The following is an 18,867-nucleotide window of genomic DNA, read 5'->3' on the forward strand; positions in this document are numbered from 1 at the left end:
ATACACCTACCCTAGGACCCAGCCATTCTACTCCTAGGTATTTATCCAAGAGAAATAAAAGCACATGTCCAACTTGTACATTCATAGCAACAGTGCTTGTAATAGCTGAAGACTTTTACTCAATACAGTGGAATACTCAGCAATGCAAAGGAGGGAACTATGACACATACAATAACATGCATAACTCTGAGAATATTTATACGGAGTGAAAGAATATGCACTGTCTGATTCCATTTACACAAAATTCTAAAAATTCTAAAAAATACAAACAAATTAGAGTTTTCTGGGAGGGAGGCAAGGAGAATAGAAAAAAGGACCTGAAAGAACTTTTGAGGGTAATAGATGGGTTCATCATCTTGATTCTGAAGATGGTTTTTTGTGTGTGTGTGTGTGTGTGTACCTGTACCCAAACTTACCAAGTTGTATACTTTAAATATGTGCAATTTATTATATATCAATTATACCTGTTTTTATAAAGATACTATTTTATTTTTATTATTTTTTAAAGATTTTATTTATTTATTTGACACAGAGAGGGAGAGAGCACAAGCAGGTGGAGCAGCAGAGGGAGAGGGAGAAGCAGGCTCCCCAATCGAGCACTGAGCTGGATCTGGGGCTCAATCCCAGGACCCTGAGATCATGACCTGAGCTGAAGGCAGATGCTTAACCGACTGAGCCACCCAGACGCCCCGCAATACTATTTTAAATAGCTTGAAAAAATGAAATAGTTTTGCTTTATTGTTCTTGGCAAATACTGTGATTTTACAAATTGAAGGTTTTGGGCAACCCTGCACTGAACAAGTCTATGGGTACCGTTCTCCCAAAACACTTGCTCACTTCATGTTTCTGTGTCACATTTTGGTAATGCTTACAATATTTAAAAACTTTTCATTATTATATCTGTTATGCTGATCTCCAATCAGTGATCTTTGATGTTACTAGTAAAATTGTTCCGGGGTTGGGGCGCCTGGGTGGCTCAGTCATTAAGCGTCTGCCTTCAGCTCAGGTCATGGTCCCAGGGTCCTGGGATCGAGCCCCGCATCGGGCTCCCTACTCCGCAGGAAGCCAGCTTCTCCTACTCCCCCTGCTTGTGTTCCTTCTCTCGCTGTGTCTCTCTCTGTCAAATAAATGGACAAAATCTTTAAAAAAAATTGTTTCGAGGTGCCTGGGTGGCTCAGTCGGTTAAGTGGTTGCCTTTGGCTCAGGTCATGATCCCACGGTCCTGGGATCGAGCCCCACGTCCGTCTGTCCTCTGTCAGGCTCCCTGATCAGTGGAGAGCCTGCTTCTCCCTCTCCCTCTGCTTGCCGCTCTGCCTACTTGTGCTCTCTCTCTGTCTCTCTGTCAAATAAATAAATAAAATCTTTAAAAAAATAAAAATAAATGAAATTGTTTGGGGTCACCAGGAACCCTGCCCACATAGGACAGTGACCCATCCTACAGTAGCCCCTAAGTGTTCAAGTGAAAGGAAGAGTCACGCATCTCTCACTTTAAGTGAAAAGCTGAAATAATTAAGCTTATTGAGGAAGGCATGTTGAAAACCAACATAGGCCGAAGGCTCAGTCTCTTGGGCCAAACAGCCAAGTTGTAAACGCAAAGGAAAAGTTCTTGAGGAAAATTAAAAGTGCTACTCCAGTGAACATATGAATGATAAGAAAACAAAACAGCCTTGTTTTTGATATGGAGGAAGTCTTACTGGTCTGGATAGAAGCTCAAACCAGCCACAACATTCCCTTAAGCCAAAGCCTAATCCAGAGCAAGGCCCTGACTCTCTTCAGGTCTATGAAGGCTGAGTGAGGTAGGGAAGCTGCAGAAGAGAAGTTTGAAACTAGCAGAGGCTGGTTCATGAGGTTTAAGGAAAGAAGCCATCTCCATGACATAAAAGTGCCAGGTGAAGCAGCAAGTGCTGATGTAGAAGCTGCAGCTAATTATGCAGATCTAGCAAAAATAATTAATGAAGATGGCTGTCATAAACAAATTTTCAATAAAGACAAAACAGCCTTTTATTGGAAGAAGATGCCATTTAGGATTTTCATGGGTAGAGAGGAGAAGTCAATGCCTGGCTTTCAAGCTTCGAAGGACAGACTGATTCTCTTGGTAGGGGTAATGCAGCTGGTGACTTTAGGTTGAAGCCAGTTCTCATGGACCATTCTGAAGATCCCAAGGCCCTGAAGAATTATGCTACATAAATGGAATAACACAGCCTGGATGGCAGCACGCCTGTTTACAACATGGTCTGCAGAATATTTTAAGCCCACCGCTGAGACCTACTGCTCAGAAAGAAAAGATTCCTTTCAAAATATTACTGCTCACAGACAATGCACCTCGTCACGCAAGAGCTCTGATGGAGATGGACAATGAGATTTATGTTTTCATGCCTGCTGACACAACATCCATTCTGCAGCCCATGGATCAAGGAGTCATTTGTCTTTCAAGTCTTATTAATTAAGAAATACATTTCTCATAAGGCTATTGCTGCCATAGTGATTTCTCTGGTGGGTCTGGGATAAGCAAGTTGAAAACCTTCTGGAAAGGATTCATCTTTCTAGATGCCATCAGGAACATGTGTGATTCCTGGCAAGAAGTAAAAATATCAACACGAACAGGAGTTTTCAAGAAGTTGACTCCAATCCTTATGGATGAATTTGAGAAATCCAAGACTTCAGTGGAGGAAGTCGCTGCAGATGTTGTAGAAACAGCAAGAGAACTAAAATTAGAAGTGGATCCTGAGGATGGGACTGGATTGCTGCCATCTCATGATCAAAGTTTAACAGATGAGGAGTTGCTTCTTGTGAATGAGCAAAGAAAATGGTTTCTTGAGATGGAATCTATTCTTGGTGACGATGGTGTGAAGATTGTTGAAATGACAGGATTTAGCATATTACATAAACGTAGTTGATAAAGCACCAGCAGAATTTGAGAGAGAATTTCCCTACCTCACTCAGCCTTCTAAAGTACCAGCCTGAATTTGAGACTTCAGTTTTAAAAGTTCTACTGCGGGTGAATGCTATCAAACAGCCTCACATGCTAGAGTGAAACTGTTCATGAAAGAAAGAGTCAACTGATGCAGCAAACTTCATTGCTGTCTTATTTAAAAATTGCCACAGCCATCCAAACATTTAGCAACCACCACCCTGATTGGTCAGCAGCCCTCAACATCAAGGCAAGACCCTCCACCAGCAAAAAAGATTATGACTAACTGAAAGCTCAGATGATGGTTAACGTTTTTCAGCAATAAAGTATTTTTAAATTAAGGTATGTACATTTTTAAGACATACTGCTATTGCACACATAATAGACTACATTATAATGTAAACATAACTTTTATACGCACTGAGAAACCAAAAATTTCATTCGATTCACATTATTGTAATATTTGCTTTACTGCGATGATCTGGAACCAAATTTGCAATATCTCCAAGGTATGCCTGTACAAATCGCCCAATATGTGCAGAATCTGTATGCTGAAAGGGACAAAACACCAATGAAGGAAATCAAAGAACTGAATAAATGGAGAGACATACTATATTCATGGATGCAAAGACTCATTATTGTTAACATGCCAGTTCTCCCCAAATTGATCGATAAATTTAATGCAATCCAAATAAAAATTCCATTTGTTGTTTTTAAAAATACATGTGTGTGGGGTGCCTGGGTGGCTCATCGGTTAAGTAGCTGCCTTCAGCCCGGGGCATGATCCCATGGGATTGAGCCCCACGTTGGGCTCCCTGCTCAGTGGGGAGTCTGCTTCTCCCTCTCCCTCTGCCTGCTGCTCTGCCTACTTGTGCTCTCTATCTCTCTGTCAAATAAATAAATAAAATCTTAAAAAAAAATACGCGTGTGTGTGTATGGCAAGATATATGTGTAATATGTATGTGTATTATACACACACATATATAAGAATGCATATATGGGAAAAAGGATTCACATATAGAGAAAAAGACAATGATAAAGCATGTTTAAGATGATAACATTTGGGGAATCTGGGCAAAGAGTATGTACCATTCTTGTAAGTTTTCTGTAACTGAAATAACAAAACAAAAAGATCTTATTTATTTATTTATTTGAGAGATAGAGCGAGTAAGAGAGCAAGAGAGCACAAGCAGGGAGAGTGGCAGAGGGAGAGGGAGAAACAGGCTCTCCGCTGAGCAGGGAGCCCGACGTGGGGCTCAATCCCAGGACCCTGAGATCATGACCCGAGCTGAAGGCAGATGCTCAACCAACTGAGCCACCCAGGTGCCCCCAAAATAAAGAGATTTTTAAAGGGTTTATACTTATTGCTTTGTCATCTCCTTTTTTCTTTTAGGTATTACATATTTTGTGAACACATGGCACACTGTTAAATTTTCTACACCACTTTTAAAAACCGAGTCATAGTCTATAATAAAAGATAGTTCAGTTTCTTTAACAAATCAGCTATTGTTAGATACTTACATTTGCTTTTCCCTGAGTTTCATCCTTATTCATCCTTTACCTCATATTCTTACTGCCTTCTCAATGTTTCAGACCCCTCCCTCCACTTCCATCCTGGGACTGAGTAAAGCTTTTCATTCCTGGGCCTTTGATGGCAATGCTGGGGACAGGATGAGTTTAGACCAGGGGTCCTCTATCCGTTGTATGAAGCCCACTTTGTTTGGCCTGCATGGTGCGTGTTTTTTGTTGTTGTTGTTTTGTTTTTAAGTAGGCTCCACACCCAGCATGGAGCCCAACGTGGGGCTTGAACTCATGAGATCAAGCTGAGCTGAGCTCAAGAGTTGGACACTTAACCAATCAAGCCACCCAGGCACCCTGTGGCATGGTGTTTTTAAGTGTTTGAAGTTATTGTCAAGATTTAAAAATTAGAAGATTTCACTTGAAAATCTCGATTCTTGACTTTCTTGAAACATCAGATCTGGCAACAGTGGGGCCCACATTCCGGGTTGGCTCTCAAGGCTGCAACTGCTCTCTGTAGAGGAGGAAGAGGTTGTCTGCCAGCCCAGCTGTCTTTTCTTACATATCTGCTGGCTCCTGTAGGCACCCAGCCTCATGCAGCGCTCTGAAGACCCAGATCTGGGAACGCCCTCACTCAACACAAGTGCTGCTCAGGACTTGTGTCAGAAAGCAGTGTCGTTTAGAGGAAGAAAGCCCTGGACTTGAGCCAGGAGGGAGAAATTTTAGTCAGCTGGCCTGATCCTCCCGGCTCTAGTTTGCCCATCTGTTAAATGATCTAGATGGGTGGTTCTTAACTGGAAGATGGGAGGAAGTGTCATAATGTTAAAATAAGGTAAAGGTAGGTCTAGCTTTGCTCCCTCAATGAAGTGATGTCCTCCTGCTTGAGGATGACTATCTTACTTGTTGCAGATTATCTGCAAATCCAAACGATAACTATCACATGAGGTTAAGAGAGCCCAGGTTCTGGATTTGAATACCAGCTCTACCATTTTCGTGCTGTGTGATGTTGGCCAAGCGACTCTGCCTCTCTGAGCCTGGTATCTTATGTCAGACCTGAGAAAGTAGGAAGTAAGATGACAGTTTCCATTTCAAATCCCCCTTTAATAGATTAAATCAGATGATGTGTATGAAACACTTACGATTCCCTGGCAGAAGGTAAAGATTCTGTATAAATGGTGGTTACTTTCACTACCTGCTTCGTAAGGTTGTTGTGAGGATTGAATGAGATAATACCATAAAGTGTTTTAGCAAAGAGCCAGGTACACAGTCAGTATTCAGGAAATGGTTACTTATAATTATTATGCATAAAAACTCCAAAGCGACTCATTGATTTATCATTGCCGAAAATAAGAGAGAGAGCTCAGTGATGGTTTGATGGGACTTGGGGGAGTAAAGGCAAGGCCATCACATAGGTTTGAGTCTGAAGTCTAGAAACTGGGAAGCTAGGGAACAAGAAGCAAGGAAGGGGGTGATGAGTCCCTGTTTGAAGAGATAGATTCTAAGACTTAAGTAGAAATTGGGATGCCTTTTGGGGGAGACAGAGATATGGAAGACAGAACTAAGGGTTGTGAATGCAGAGAAAGAAGAGAAGATTGGTGGTCATCGTTGTTTCCCTTTTTTTGCGGACATAAAAGTCCTGGGACTTGAAACAAAGAAGGCAGGGGCCAGATCTGATTGATTTCTGGATCCCCCTAGCACAGGACTGGCACTGAGCAGGAGCCACTAATTCTCTCTGTGACTTAGTGGAAGTGACTTTCCCCTGTCTGAGCCGTTGCCTCATCTGTAAAATGAGGAAAAGCAAATCTACCTCTGAGGCTGTTGTAAGGATCCTGAGTTTGGAAAGTGCCTGGCGAAAAGTAAGTGCACAAATGGTGTCCGGTGTGACAACCGACAGCACACCCACCAGAATGGAAAAAAAAAATTTAAAAGAGACAATATCAAGTGTGTGCATGAATGGTGGGAGTGTAAACTAGTAGAGTTTGACAGTGTCTACTAAAGCCAAACACACACCTGCCTTTTGACCAGCAATTCCACTCTTTGGGGTATACCCAGATGCCTATCGAAGAAATGGATGAGAACTTTCATAGCACCAGAATAACCCCCAAGCTGGAAAATATCCATTTTGAGGCATATTCACACAATGGAAAGCAGACAGAGATGAAAATGAAGGAACTATTCCTCTGTGCAATGTGGATGTCACAAATGTGATGTCAAGTAAAAAGAAGCCAAATACACAGTACGCACTACGTGGATTGAAACAGACAAAGGTAATCCAGGCTGCTGGAGATCAGAAAAGGGAAAACGTTCAGAGAAGATGGCGTGGCAGGAAAAGAGCCTGTGGGAGGCACCTAATGTTTGGTGTCTTGATCTGAGTACTGGTTATACTGGTGTGTTCACTTTGTGTAAAGCCATTGGATGGCACGCTAATGATTTGTAGACTTCTCTGTATTTATACCAAAATAAAATGTTTACTTAACAAACACTGAGCAGTGTATCCCTGGGGCCAGAAGCAGGGGCTGTGGGGACAGACAGATCCGGGGTTCCACACTCTGACCCTTGTGACAGGCAAGTAGCTTCAAAGCTCTGAGACTGTGTCCTTCTCTGTAAAAGGGTAACACACTGTCTATCAAGATTCAGTGAGTTGAGGCACCTATGACTTAGGCAGGGCCTGGCATAGATAGGTCTGCAGGTCTCCCTCGGGCCCAATGCCTGGCACGGCTGCCTCATTTTCTCCAGCCCTGACCCTGGTTTCTACCTGATTCACTGCTAACCAGTAACGCAGGCTTGGGGCTCCTCAACCCTGATGGGAGAAAAAGAAACCAGGCCACACTTCGCTGAGGCTCGCATTCCCCGGGGTGGAATTCCTGAGGCTTACAGATTGTCACACTCCTACAGCTCTCTCAAGGACTTCCTCCATTGTTTTTACCACCATAGCTTTGCTCTTGTTAGTGTCACTTTCTCTGATCGCGGTCAACACTCCCCAAGATAAATTTGCAACGACCTCCAGAGTATATGGCCCACTGATACACATCTGAAGAGCCTCAAGACTGATGTTTTACTAGGTATTAGTAAATAATCTTATCTTAGCAGCAGCTAGCCCCTCAAGGTCCTGAAAGCTTTACTTCCAAATTCCTTAGAGACTTACTCTATCCTTAGCATCGTCCCCCCCCAAACTAGAAGGTATTTAATCAGTCACTCCTCACAAACACAAGTGCAGCTTTTCCTCCCCACGGGTCCTGTCCCCTGCTATAATAAAGCACCTTCTTCCACCAAAAACGTCTCAAGAATTCTTTCTCCAGCCTTCACTCCAGGCCCACACTATATCAACCCCCAGGGTGGAGCCCGGTGCTTCCCGCCCCCACACGGGGGACAATCCTCGGGCGCTGCCCACATTTAGATCTCCTAAAGGAAGCCCTCTGGGGAACCCCGCCCAAAGCATCTCCAGCCCCGCCACTAAATGAGCGCCACCAGCCCTTGGCCACCAAGCTCTCCCGTACGGATCTGCCAGTTCCTCAACTGAAAAAGCAAGGAGGCAGCGCCGCCTACTGGCGAGAAAAACTGCGCGCGGACGCCGCTCGAGATGGTGCCACCACGCGTTACTGCGCACGCGCGCCGTCCCCAGCCCAGATAAGGAGGGCGCCTAAGCTTGTTTTGGCGGCGGAGCCCAGGACGAAGACTTCCCTTCCCTCCATCCTTTGCGGCCCATCCAGCCCTCCCTAGCGAAGTCTTAAACTACGTTTCCCAGAATCCACTGAGGCCCTAGTCTTCCGGTAGCGTCGGCGGAAGCGGTGACTAGATCTGGCTGGGCCACAAGAGCCCGGCTTGGTCACTATGGAGGAAATAGGCATCTTGGTGGAGAAAGCTCAGGTCCGGTGCTGCCGGGCTCGCGGGGAGAGGGCGAGGCCGACCTGCGTGGGGTGCTGAGTGGCTGCGGGATTTCCGGCCCGGGTCTGGCTGGTTCTGGAGGCCTCGGTGGAGAGCTCTCTGCCGCCCCGAGGCCTGGCTCTGTGGCTGAATGATGTTAGGAGGGCAGTAAGGCTCAGAACGCGCGGCTGCAGGAATGAGTGACGTTACGGGTTCTTTGGCACGGAATGATTTCGGGGGCTAGCTAGGAGTGCTTAGTGATGTCGGTGACCCGGCGGGGCTGCGCATGTGTCGGGGCGTGAGTGATAGGGGACTTGGCCGTGGGCCGAATGACGTCTCACGGGGGGCCGGGAGCTGACTGACGTTCGGGGCTTGGCTGGTGTTGGGGGGCTTCGTGGTATCTGTGGTCTGGCCGAGCGATGTTTGCGGCCGACCTAGGGAACTGGATGACATAAGGACCTAATTTGAGTCCGGGTTCTGTGACATGAGGGATCTTTTGGGGAAAACTGGGTCATGTTAGAATGTTCGAAGGTGACTTCAACAGCCTATAATGAGATAGTCGTGTGATACTAGGAACTAGTTGACGGGGGCTAAGAGGCATTAGAGTCCGGTAAGGAGTTGATGTGACCTTTAGGCCCTAGTTGGGAGTCAGGTTGATATCGGGGATATGTTACAGGGGGCATATGATAGTAAAATACCTGTTTGGGGAGCTAGTTGACAGAGGGGCCCTGTTGGAGGCTAGGTGACATCAGGAGCCTATTTAGGGGACTGAGAGGCTTGTAGAGTCTATTTAGAGGGGCTGAATGATGTCAGGAGCCTGTTCGGGGCTGAGTGGTTCATGGTGGAGTGGGGAGGGTGCTCTAGATTCTCTCATGAGGGGACGCTCTTTTTCCAACCTGAGTTTTCTCCCTTGTTCTAGGATGAGATCCCAGCACTGTCTGTGTCACGGCCCCAGACGGGCCTTTCCTTCCTGGGGCCTGAGCCCGAGGACCTGGAGGACCTGTACAGCCGCTACAAGGTACAGTCAGCCACAGTCTGGACCCTGCACAGGACCCAGCATGCCGTACTCCCCCCACCTTCCACTGCTGCCTGGCTCAGCAGGACCGGACACAACCGTCTACCTTACCCCTCTCCGCTCACAGAAGCTGCAGCAAGAGCTGGAGTTCCTCGAGGTGCAGGAGGAATACATCAAGGATGAGCAGAAGAACCTGAAGAAGGAATTCCTCCATGCCCAGGAGGAGGTGAAGCGAATCCAGAGCATCCCACTGGTCATCGGACAGTTTCTGGAGGCTGTGGATCAGAATACAGCCATTGTGGGCTCCACCACAGGTGCGTGGGTGGGTGTGTAGGGGGGCACCTCGTTCACTCATCTGTTCATTAAACATCGGTTAATTCTTTTCCTGTCACGGACCCGGAAGTGTGCTGGGGTCTTAGAAGAACAAACAAAGCAAGGCAATGTAATGGTGTTTTTCTGACTTTGATATAAAAGTAGACATATATTTTATATTCTCTCTCTACACGTGTGTGTGTGTTTTGTGTGTGTTCGTGTATATATATATATATGTACCTAGGTGTACAGTTGACCTTTGAACAACACAGGTTTGAACTGTATGGGTCTTATACACGGATTTTTTGGATAAATACAGTACAGTACTGTAAACATATTTTCTCTTATGATTTGCTCAATAATATTTTCTCTTTTTAGCTTACTTTACTGTAAGGTTATAGTATATAATACGTAAAACATACAAAACATGTGTCAATTGACTGTTTTTGGTATTGGTAAGGCTTCTGGTCAAGAGCGGGCTATTAGTAGTTGAGTTTTTGGGGAGTCAAGTTATATGTGGGTTTTCAGTTGCCTGAGGGGTCGGCGCTGCTAACCCCTGCATTGTTCAAGGGTCAGCTACATACATATCCATATATAAAAACTAAATATATATTGAAAGTTTCATCAAATGATATTTAGCCTTACTATGTGTCACATACTCATGTTTTTTATTCTGTTCTAGCCTGTTTTTGTCTTAAACAGTGTTCTGGGTGTGACCCTCTGAGTTGATTTCATGACAGTTACTGGGTTGGGACTGGCAATTTGAAACCATGGGTGAAGTGTGAAGAGCTTGGGCTCTGGTAGGACTCAGTATGTGGTGGCTGCTGTTGTTAACACGGGTTCAGGCCCTGCCCTTATGATGGTTGTTGTCTCTGTGTGTTATCTGTCATTTCCTGCTTCTGGCTTCTGCTCTTTTGGACCAAGCCATGTTCTTGTAAAGGTGGGGAACGGAGTGTAACTGGGCCTGGAATTGGACTGAGGGGCCGGAGGTGAGGTGGTGAAGGGAGGGAGATCCCCAGAATGAGGCTTGTGTCTTGGACCTGTAGGACTTAGGGGGACAGTGGGGCTATCCCTGAGATGCCAACATGGGCAGAAGAGTAGGTTTGGAGGGAGACAGTGCAGGCAGCCGAGGACTTCACAGGGAGGGGTCTGGGAGGCTGCTAGCCAGCCAGGTCTGAAGGTCAGGAGAGAGACTGATGCTGCACAGAGGTGAGTATCAGCACCATAAGAGTAGAAGGTGGATGGGAGCCGTGAGCCTGGAGGCTGGGCGAGCAGGGAGGAGTCTGGTGCAGAGACCTAGGTGGGAGCGGAAGGCTGAATCAGGTGGGGCCTGTGGTGAAGGAGAGGAGATTGGAGACATTCAGGAGGCTGGGTGGAAGAGCACAGGGACTGATGGGCTGTGGAGGGCAGGGGAGAAAGGTCCAGCATGAGCCTTGGGACTCTAGCTGGTGACTAGGGACCACGGGCCTCTCTGAGACAGGGACCCAAGAGGAGCAGCACAGTGAGTGAGGGACACCCTGGGGACACGCGGGGGGACACATTCCAGGAGGCTGCTGCTCACGTAGGGCTGGAGCTTGAGAGACCGTCGGGGCTGGAGATGGACAAGGAAGCTGTTGTCACGAATGTGGGGATGGACCGGAGGAGGCAAGACTAGAGGCCAGGAGGGCTGTTCGGGGTCTGAGTGAAAGATACTGTTGGCCTGGAGGCTACGACTCTAAGATTTGGGGGAGGAGACAGTTTTGAGGTTCTCTGCACTTCTGACTTTCCCTGCTCCCTTCCTGTCTCCCAAAGGCTCCAACTACTACGTGCGCATCCTGAGCACCATTGACCGGGAGCTGCTCAAGCCTAATGCCTCGGTGGCCCTCCACAAGCACAGCAATGCCCTGGTGGACGTGCTGCCTCCTGAGGCAGACAGCAGCATCATGATGCTCACCTCAGGTGGGAGGGGGAGCCCAGGGCTGGGGAAGCCTGAGGGGACCCTGTGGGCCAGGCTGGGAGCCCCCGCTCTGCTCTCCCACCAGACCAGAAGCCAGACGTGATGTATGCAGACATCGGGGGCATGGACATCCAGAAGCAAGAAGTGCGGGAGGCTGTGGAGCTCCCGCTTACACACTTTGAGCTCTATAAGCAGGTGAGGGGCTGGAAGTGCCAGGGAAGGGCACTCCCACCTCCGTGTCTCAAGTTGGCGGTGGGACTCCCTGGCTCATCCTTCTTTACCTCTGCATTTCAGATCGGCATTGACCCTCCCCGAGGCGTCCTCATGTATGGTCCACCTGGCTGCGGGAAGACCATGTTGGCAAAGGCCGTGGCTCATCACACGACAGGTGAGCTGCTGGGCCCTTCCCTGGAGCTCTGACCTTCTGGGCTCTTGGGACCTCGCTCCCTGCTTTCTCATCTTCCCCAGGAAGTGGCGAGGTGTGGTGATTAAGAACGGGGGCTGTGGGGTCAAAGCCCCAGGCTGCCTCTTACTGGCTGTGCCGTCCTGGGGAGGTGGCTTCACTGCCTCATGCCTCAGTCCCCTCGTCTAACAGAAGACTTGCTTCACAGTGGGTTGTCACCCATTAGTAACCATGAGTTCAAATTCATGGGTTGCAACCAGCATGTAAAAAAATGAAACTGGAAACATCAGCATCCATCCCACATAGTAAGAGCTCATATTCGTGAAACCTTTTGCGTACACACATACACTTGTGGTTGTTTATACACGTATTTCTTATAGCTTCCAGACAAAAATGTCTGAAAGTCGCTCTGTTACTGTTTATAAAGCCTGAGATTCAGGCTCAGCACATCTTAAAATCTTAACACGTGTGAGCTGGGGGCAATAGAAGGCAGTGGTTAAGCAGTGGGTTTTATGGGCCAAGCTGAGTGGGTTTGAAATCTGGCTCCCCTATGTAAGCTAGTGTATGTCACTACTCAATAAGTTAGTCTCTCTGTGACTTCCGTTTCCTATCTGTCTGGGTTATTCAGAGGATTAAATCAATATAAAGCTTCTAGAACCATACCTGGCACGTAGAGAGTGGACAAGAAATGCCAGCCATTGTTCTGAACATTCATTTGCTTAGTAGTTCATTGGACTTCTGCTCTCCCAGGCCCTGAGCTGAGCTCAGACATGTCCCGTGTTGGAGAACCTCCCAGTGTGGCTGCGGAAAAAGAAAAACACATAGAACTCATTCAGTTACTATTTATTGAGTACCTAAGTGTGCCAAGCCGCGCTCTAAGTGCAGGAGACATGGCAGTGAACAGAACAAAGTCTCCTTTCTTCGTGGAGGTGATGTCTTAGTTGGGGAAGTCCTTGGACAGATAAACAGGTGTACAGATTATAGGTCACGTGGTGCTGAACGCATGATGAGAGGAAGCAGGACAAAGGGCTTCCACTTTATATGGCAGAACTGGGGGGTGGTCGGGGAAGACTTTTATGAGGTGATGTTCACATAAAGACGTGAGGGAGTGAGTTACATGGATGTCTGCGGGAGGCACGTATCAGGCGGCGGCAATGTCTGGTGGGGCGGGAATGTGCTTAGTGTTCCAGGAATAACAAGGAGGCCCCTGCAGCTGAAGTGAGTGAGCGAGGGGGCTCAGTTGGAGGGGAGGTTGAGTAGAAGCAGTCTGCAGAGCAGTAGATGCCCCAGGGAAGCAGGGAGAAAAGTGGGATCGCCCTCATGGGAGGGCACGTTGGTCCATTCTGCCTGTGCCTCTCAGGTAGGGCTTCCCAGAGGAAGTGAGGCATGAGCGATGTGTCAGGCACACAGTTGGGAGGGAGCATCCCAGAATAGTATGTGCAAAGGCCCGGGGTGGGGAAGAACTTTTTATTGAGTGAGTTGTGAGTAGACCACGATGAAACTCCACAAGGGTAGGACCTTGTACATTCGTTCTTTCCTGCGTTTCCTGTGTCTGCCCAGTAACGCACTGTGGTACTTGCTCAGCCGGTGTTGGTGAGCTGGCTGAAGGAGGGCTGTGCTTGGCAGGTTCCCCAGGGGTGAGGCTGGAGAGCTCAGAAAGGGTGTGAATATAGTCTTAGCACAAATCTCAAGGATTTTGCACATTGTCCTGAGAGCAGGGTGGTTTTAGACGGGCAGGAGACAATAGAAATACAATGCAAGCCGCATACAGAATTTAAGACTTTTAAGTACCCACTAAAAGAAATAAGTTACAAGAAGTAGGTGAACTTAATATATTTTATTTAACAAGTATCATCAAAGTACTATTATTTAACATGTAGCAGATATAAAATTGAAGATTTTTTAAATTTTTTTACTATAGTAAAAAATATATAACAAAAATTAGTGTTTTAACCAATTTTTAAGTGTACAATTCAGTGGCATTAAGAACATTCACAGTGCTGCACAACCTCCACCCCTGTCCCATTTCCAGAACTTGGGACAGAACGATGGTCCCAGACTGAAACTCCATACCCATTAGACACTAACTGTGTTCTCCACACCCCCTTGCCCCCAAACCCGATAACCTCTGTTCTACTTCCAGTGGCGAGGAATTTGGCTGTCATACATGAGTATCTCATAGAAGTAGATGAATCCTACATTTGTGTTTTCATGACTGTCTTTTTCACTTAGCCTGTTGTCTTCAGGGCACATCCTTGCTGGAGCAGGTGTCAAAATAGAATTCCTTTTTAAGGCCGAATAATATTCCATTGTATGTATATACCATGTTTTATTTATCCGGATATTTGTTGGTGGACATTTGTTGAGGTATTTTCCACTAGTTAGTACTAAGTCTCTCTGGAAGTCCGGTGAGTATTTCACAGTGACAGCCTATCTCATTTTGGACCAGCCACATTTGTGTTCCCCAGCAGCCACATGTGGCCAGTGGCCACCCCATTAGAGAAGTGGTATGATTAGATAAGCTTTTTGAAAGATTATTCTGGCAGCTGGAAGTGAACTGGAGAGAGGAGAAATCTGACAGCCAGTTGGAAGACTTTGGAGTGATCCAGAGGACTGACTGTTATAGCCTTGGGCAGAGGCCTTGGGGGTAGGGGTTGGAGAGAGAAGGTAGAATCAGGGGGCAGAAGTGACAGGATTTACTGACTGACTAGAGGGGGTTGGCAAGTGGGAGGAGTCAGGAGCAACTTCCACTTTCTTCTTGGGGCCATGGGGGGGTGGGTAATGGTGACCCTCACAGGATTGGCGTTGGGGAAAGACGGGCTGAGTGTGGGACGTGCTGTAATTCAGTGACCAGGAGGTTTTCACTGAAACACAGTACGAGAGATTGGGAGGACGGGGAAGGGGAGGCGGGGGGCGGGGGGTGGACAGGGCACCGCAGCAGTGGAGTGTGGGGAAGGCAGACAGACCGAAGCCCGAGTCAGATATAGGGAGTTCAGAAGTTGGGATTTCAACAATGTGGACACCTGCAGAGCGGCCACGTAAATGTGTGGCTGAGGCAAACACTGGGATGTGTTTAGATACCCTGAGGTTTGCAGTTGAGCGAACCCCCAGGTGATGTAGGTAGGGAGAGGAGGAACACCTTGAGCCGGGTGTGGATTCTGGATGTTAGGGCGTGGCGGAACAGGCCTGCCACATGCACAGCTCCTGGTTAGGACAGAAAACCTCCAGGGCTGCATCATGGACAGCATGGCTCCCTTCCCTGTGGTAGCTGAAAAGGAGGGTTCTGTTGCTTCATGCCACACAGAGCCGCATCTAGTCATTAACAAACACGTTAGACTTTAAGAAATAAGTTCAAAAGGAGAGGCCCAGAACAAGCCTGTCTTCAACTACATTGCCATTTGTTGGTTATGTCAGAATATGTGCTTGGGGTCCTGGATTCGTGATTTGGGCTGCTGGGTTGCTACGGGGTGCAAGCAGATGCCTGGTCCTCCCAGCAGGATCTGGGACACAGCCCAGGGCATGAGAGAATGACCCGGGCTACTTGGAGTGGGTGTTCAAAGAAAGGGATGTCTTTAGGGGACTCACAGTTTCTTTATGTAAAGCAGTACAGGCCCTGTGGGAGGCCTTTCCTCATCTAACCTTTGTCATCTTGCCATCAGCTGCGTTTATCCGGGTCGTGGGCTCAGAGTTTGTACAGAAGTACCTGGGTGAGGGCCCCCGCATGGTCCGGGACGTGTTCCGCCTGGCCAAGGAGAACGCACCTGCCATCATCTTCATAGATGAGATTGATGCCATTGCCACCAAGAGATTTGATGCCCAGACAGGGGGTGAGTGATGCCTCAACAGGGCCTGGGGGCTTGAGCAGGCTTGTACGGGATGCCTTGGACTGACCGTGTTGCACTCTCCAGCTGACAGGGAGGTTCAGAGAATCCTGCTGGAGCTGCTGAACCAAATGGATGGATTTGACCAGAACGTTAACGTCAAGGTTCGGGATTCAGGCTGGGCAAGGGGAGATGTGGTATGGGAATCAGGGAAAGGTAGAGGCTGGCATGTGCGGGGGCAGGTATCATGACAGGAAAGAGGGTGTAGGGGGGACAGAGGCCTGAGCTGACCTGTCCCCAATGCCAGGTGATCATGGCCACAAACAGAGCAGACACTCTGGATCCTGCCCTGCTGCGGCCAGGACGCCTTGACCGTAAAATCGAATTTCCACTCCCTGACCGCCGCCAGAAGAGATTGATTTTCTCCACTATCACCAGCAAGATGAATCTCTCTGAGGAGGTTGACTTGGAAGATTGTATCCTGCTCTGGAAGTGAGGGGAGGGTCCCGGTTGGGAACGGGGACTGGATCTTCATCACCATCTCTGCCTTCACTGTGACCCAACTTGTACAGGGCAGGAGACCAAGGTCCAGGGGTGGGGGTGGTGACAAAGCTCGAGGATGACTTCTGGTTCCAGGCATTTACCCCCTCATGCAGGGAAAGGGGTTTCCTTAATTCACCTGCCGCAGATGTGGCCCGACCAGATAAGATTTCAGGAGCTGATATCAATTCCATCTGTCAGGAGGTGAGTGAGGGTTTCTCTCTGGATCCTGGCAGGGGGTGTATGAAGACCCTCTTTGAGACCACTCTGCCACAATCCTCATGTCCCACATTGCCTCCCTCGGGCTTGGGGCCTGGTGTCTCCTTCCACCATCACTAGGGCTGGGGAATAGATTTTAACTCTCGTCCCTCAACAGAGTGGAATGTTAGCCGTCCGTGAGAACCGCTACATTGTTCTGGCAAAGGACTTCGAGAAAGCGTACAAGACAGTCATCAAGAAGGACGAGCAAGAGCATGAGTTTTATAAGTGACCCACCCCCTGTGGTGGGAGGGAAGGGGAGGGGACTTTTCTCACCTCCCCAGCCTCTGTCCCAAAACCTAGTGTTCTTTTTTCTTTACCCAGGATTGGTTTACTCAATAAATATACAAGATTGAATCTGTTCAATTTCTTCCTAAAAGTTTCACTCCTTTGGAGAAAACTGGGCCATGAATAGGGTGTTCTGTCCCTTCCTGCTCTCCTGACAGATGAATGGGTGAGGTACAGTCCTGGGTTACGGTTTGAGAGAGAAGCAAAGAATTCAAATCAAATGACTTCAGAAAATTGAGGAAAAGAAGCGGAAATCGAACCTCAGACCACAGCCCTTGACCACAAATAAAGCCCCTGCACATTTCCCTACCCACATTTCTTAGAGTAGGTAGAAGACCATTTGAGTCTTGGGTGATTTCTGCCTTCCTCACACTCAGAGGGAATATCAAGGACAAGGAGCTAGCCCCGCAGAGTCCCCAAAAGTAGGGCTGAGGGTGAGAGTAGAGTCCCCAAGAGTAGGGATGAGGGTTGCGGGGAGGAGGTAGGATGGCTGGGTTTTGTGACTGTCCTTGGCTCTTCTCCCTGTGGTCTTGTTGGGGCACAAATGTGTTTGGTTGGACTAATTCCCATTCTCTCTTGAGGTCTCTGTTGAGACACCTCTCCCTCTGCATAGCCTTCCCTGATGCCTCAACTTGGGAAGGAACCCTTCTATGCTCCACTAGCACCATGTCCATGCTCTGCTTGGCACTTATGCCCCCTTAGACTTCCTCACGTGCTTGCCTGTCCCTCCTCTGAACTGGAAGCTCCTATAGGCAAGGGATTGTGGCCTGATCACAGTTCAAGTCCCAGTGTCTACACATGGTAAACATTCACTTACTATTTCTTGAACAAATACACAAATGTCACTGTGTATTTGGAGGTGAGGTGGGAAGAAAGTATAAGGAAAAACAGTAGTCACAGGTCCTTGAGGAGATGGGGGTGATTCCTCTGTAGAGGACCATGGCAGGTTGAGTGGAGGTTACCCTTTCCTCCTCCCTGGAACCTCGCTAAAATAGGAGAGAAGAGAGCAAGATGTACATTCACAAGGACACAGGAAGAGAGAGGACGTGGTAGCAACACAGTTTTGGGGAGAGGCAGATAACTGCTCATCAACCCAACTGAGCCTGAAGTAAAGGGGAGCCCAGAACAGATTAGCACTCAGAGATCACCAGTGCCAAGTTCTGAAGGGGAGGGCTGGAAACACGGACTACCTGAAAGGCTACACAGAAATCAGAATTCATACACCAAGTGGGACTCGAACCTGGCCTGCAGGGAAGGAACGAGTTGTTATTCCAGGCCCCGAACCCCTTCTCCAGCCTGGCTGGAGGTTTACTCCAGGAAAGTCTGGACCCTGGGTCTCTGGGCTGGCAGGCCTGAAGCAGGGATGAGAGAGGGCGTGCGTGCGGAAGACGAGGTTAAGTGAGAGCCCCGGGCAGGCAACTCAAGGATTCCTTCTGAGGAAACCAAGCAGCACAAGAGAAAAGAGGAAAATGGGTTGTTCAGACTTTAGAAATATGGAAGTGAATTCAAAACAAGAGGATGGGAAGTAGTCTACTCTTGGAAGTAGGGAAATAGGGGGTGAGGGTGCCATGGGAATGCTTTTGTTTTGTTATACACTTTATATGTATTACAGGACAGTGTTGAATGGAAGAACCTTGTTTCTGACCTTAGGGGAAAAACATTGAATATTTTATCATAAAGTGTATGTTAGCTGTTCATTTTCATACCTATCCTCTATCAAACTGGGAAAGTTTTGTTTTATTTGTAGCTTATTGAGAGTCTTCGTGAATGGTATTGAGTTTTGTCAAATACATAAAAAGCAACTATTGACACGATCTTCTGGTTTCTTTCCTTCTTAAGATGGTGAATTACTTTGATTCATTTAGAATGTCATACCAGCCTTGCATTCCTAGGTCATGATGTATTATCCTTTATATATATTGCTGAATTCCACTTGCTAATTGTGGGTTTGTGGGGTTTTTTTTTTTTTCTTTTCGGTTTTTTTGGAGGTTTTTGTGTGTA

General features: G+C 47.6%; 2 protein-coding genes across 2 annotated transcripts in view; one reads left to right on the forward strand and one right to left on the reverse strand.

Moving 5' to 3' along the window:
- The first annotated feature begins 8,152 nt into the window (after positions 1–8,152).
- On the forward strand, positions 8,153–16,944 carry PSMC4 (proteasome 26S subunit, ATPase 4). Its single transcript, XM_045891524.3, has 11 exons — positions 8,153–8,296; positions 9,213–9,311; positions 9,436–9,622; positions 11,412–11,558; positions 11,642–11,751; positions 11,851–11,944; positions 15,619–15,786; positions 15,868–15,944; positions 16,088–16,256; positions 16,469–16,524; positions 16,697–16,944. The coding sequence occupies exons 1-11, from the start codon at positions 8,261–8,263 to the stop codon at positions 16,808–16,810; spliced, it is 1,257 nt and encodes a 418-aa protein (XP_045747480.1). The 5' UTR covers positions 8,153–8,260; the 3' UTR covers positions 16,811–16,944.
- Positions 12,638–18,867, reverse strand: part of LOC123855658 (zinc finger protein 780B-like) — a 51,395-nt gene continuing 45,165 nt past the window's right edge. The window contains exon 12 of the mRNA XM_064581481.1: positions 12,638–12,760. The gene's annotated coding sequence lies outside the window, so the exon portion shown is untranslated. The remainder of the gene's footprint in view (positions 12,761–18,867) is intronic.

This window comes from Mirounga angustirostris, unplaced genomic scaffold (genome assembly GCF_029215605.1).
Source record: "Mirounga angustirostris isolate CCGP_5_RB_7025 unplaced genomic scaffold, mMirAng1.0.hap1 SCAF_16, whole genome shotgun sequence".
In the NCBI taxonomy this organism is placed as follows: Eukaryota; Metazoa; Chordata; class Mammalia; order Carnivora; family Phocidae; genus Mirounga; species Mirounga angustirostris.

Excerpts from the sequence above, each read along its gene's own strand:
- PSMC4 (XM_045891524.3), top strand. The coding sequence starts at position 8,261 with ATGGAGGAAATAGGCATCTTGGTGGAGAAAGCTCAG. Across the intron at positions 8,297-9,212 it reads TCTTGGTGGAGAAAGCTCAG|GATGAGATCCCAGCACTGTC; the intron begins GTCCGGTGCTGC and ends CCCTTGTTCTAG. Across the intron at positions 11,945-15,618 it reads CGTGGCTCATCACACGACAG|CTGCGTTTATCCGGGTCGTG; the intron begins GTGAGCTGCTGG and ends TCTTGCCATCAG.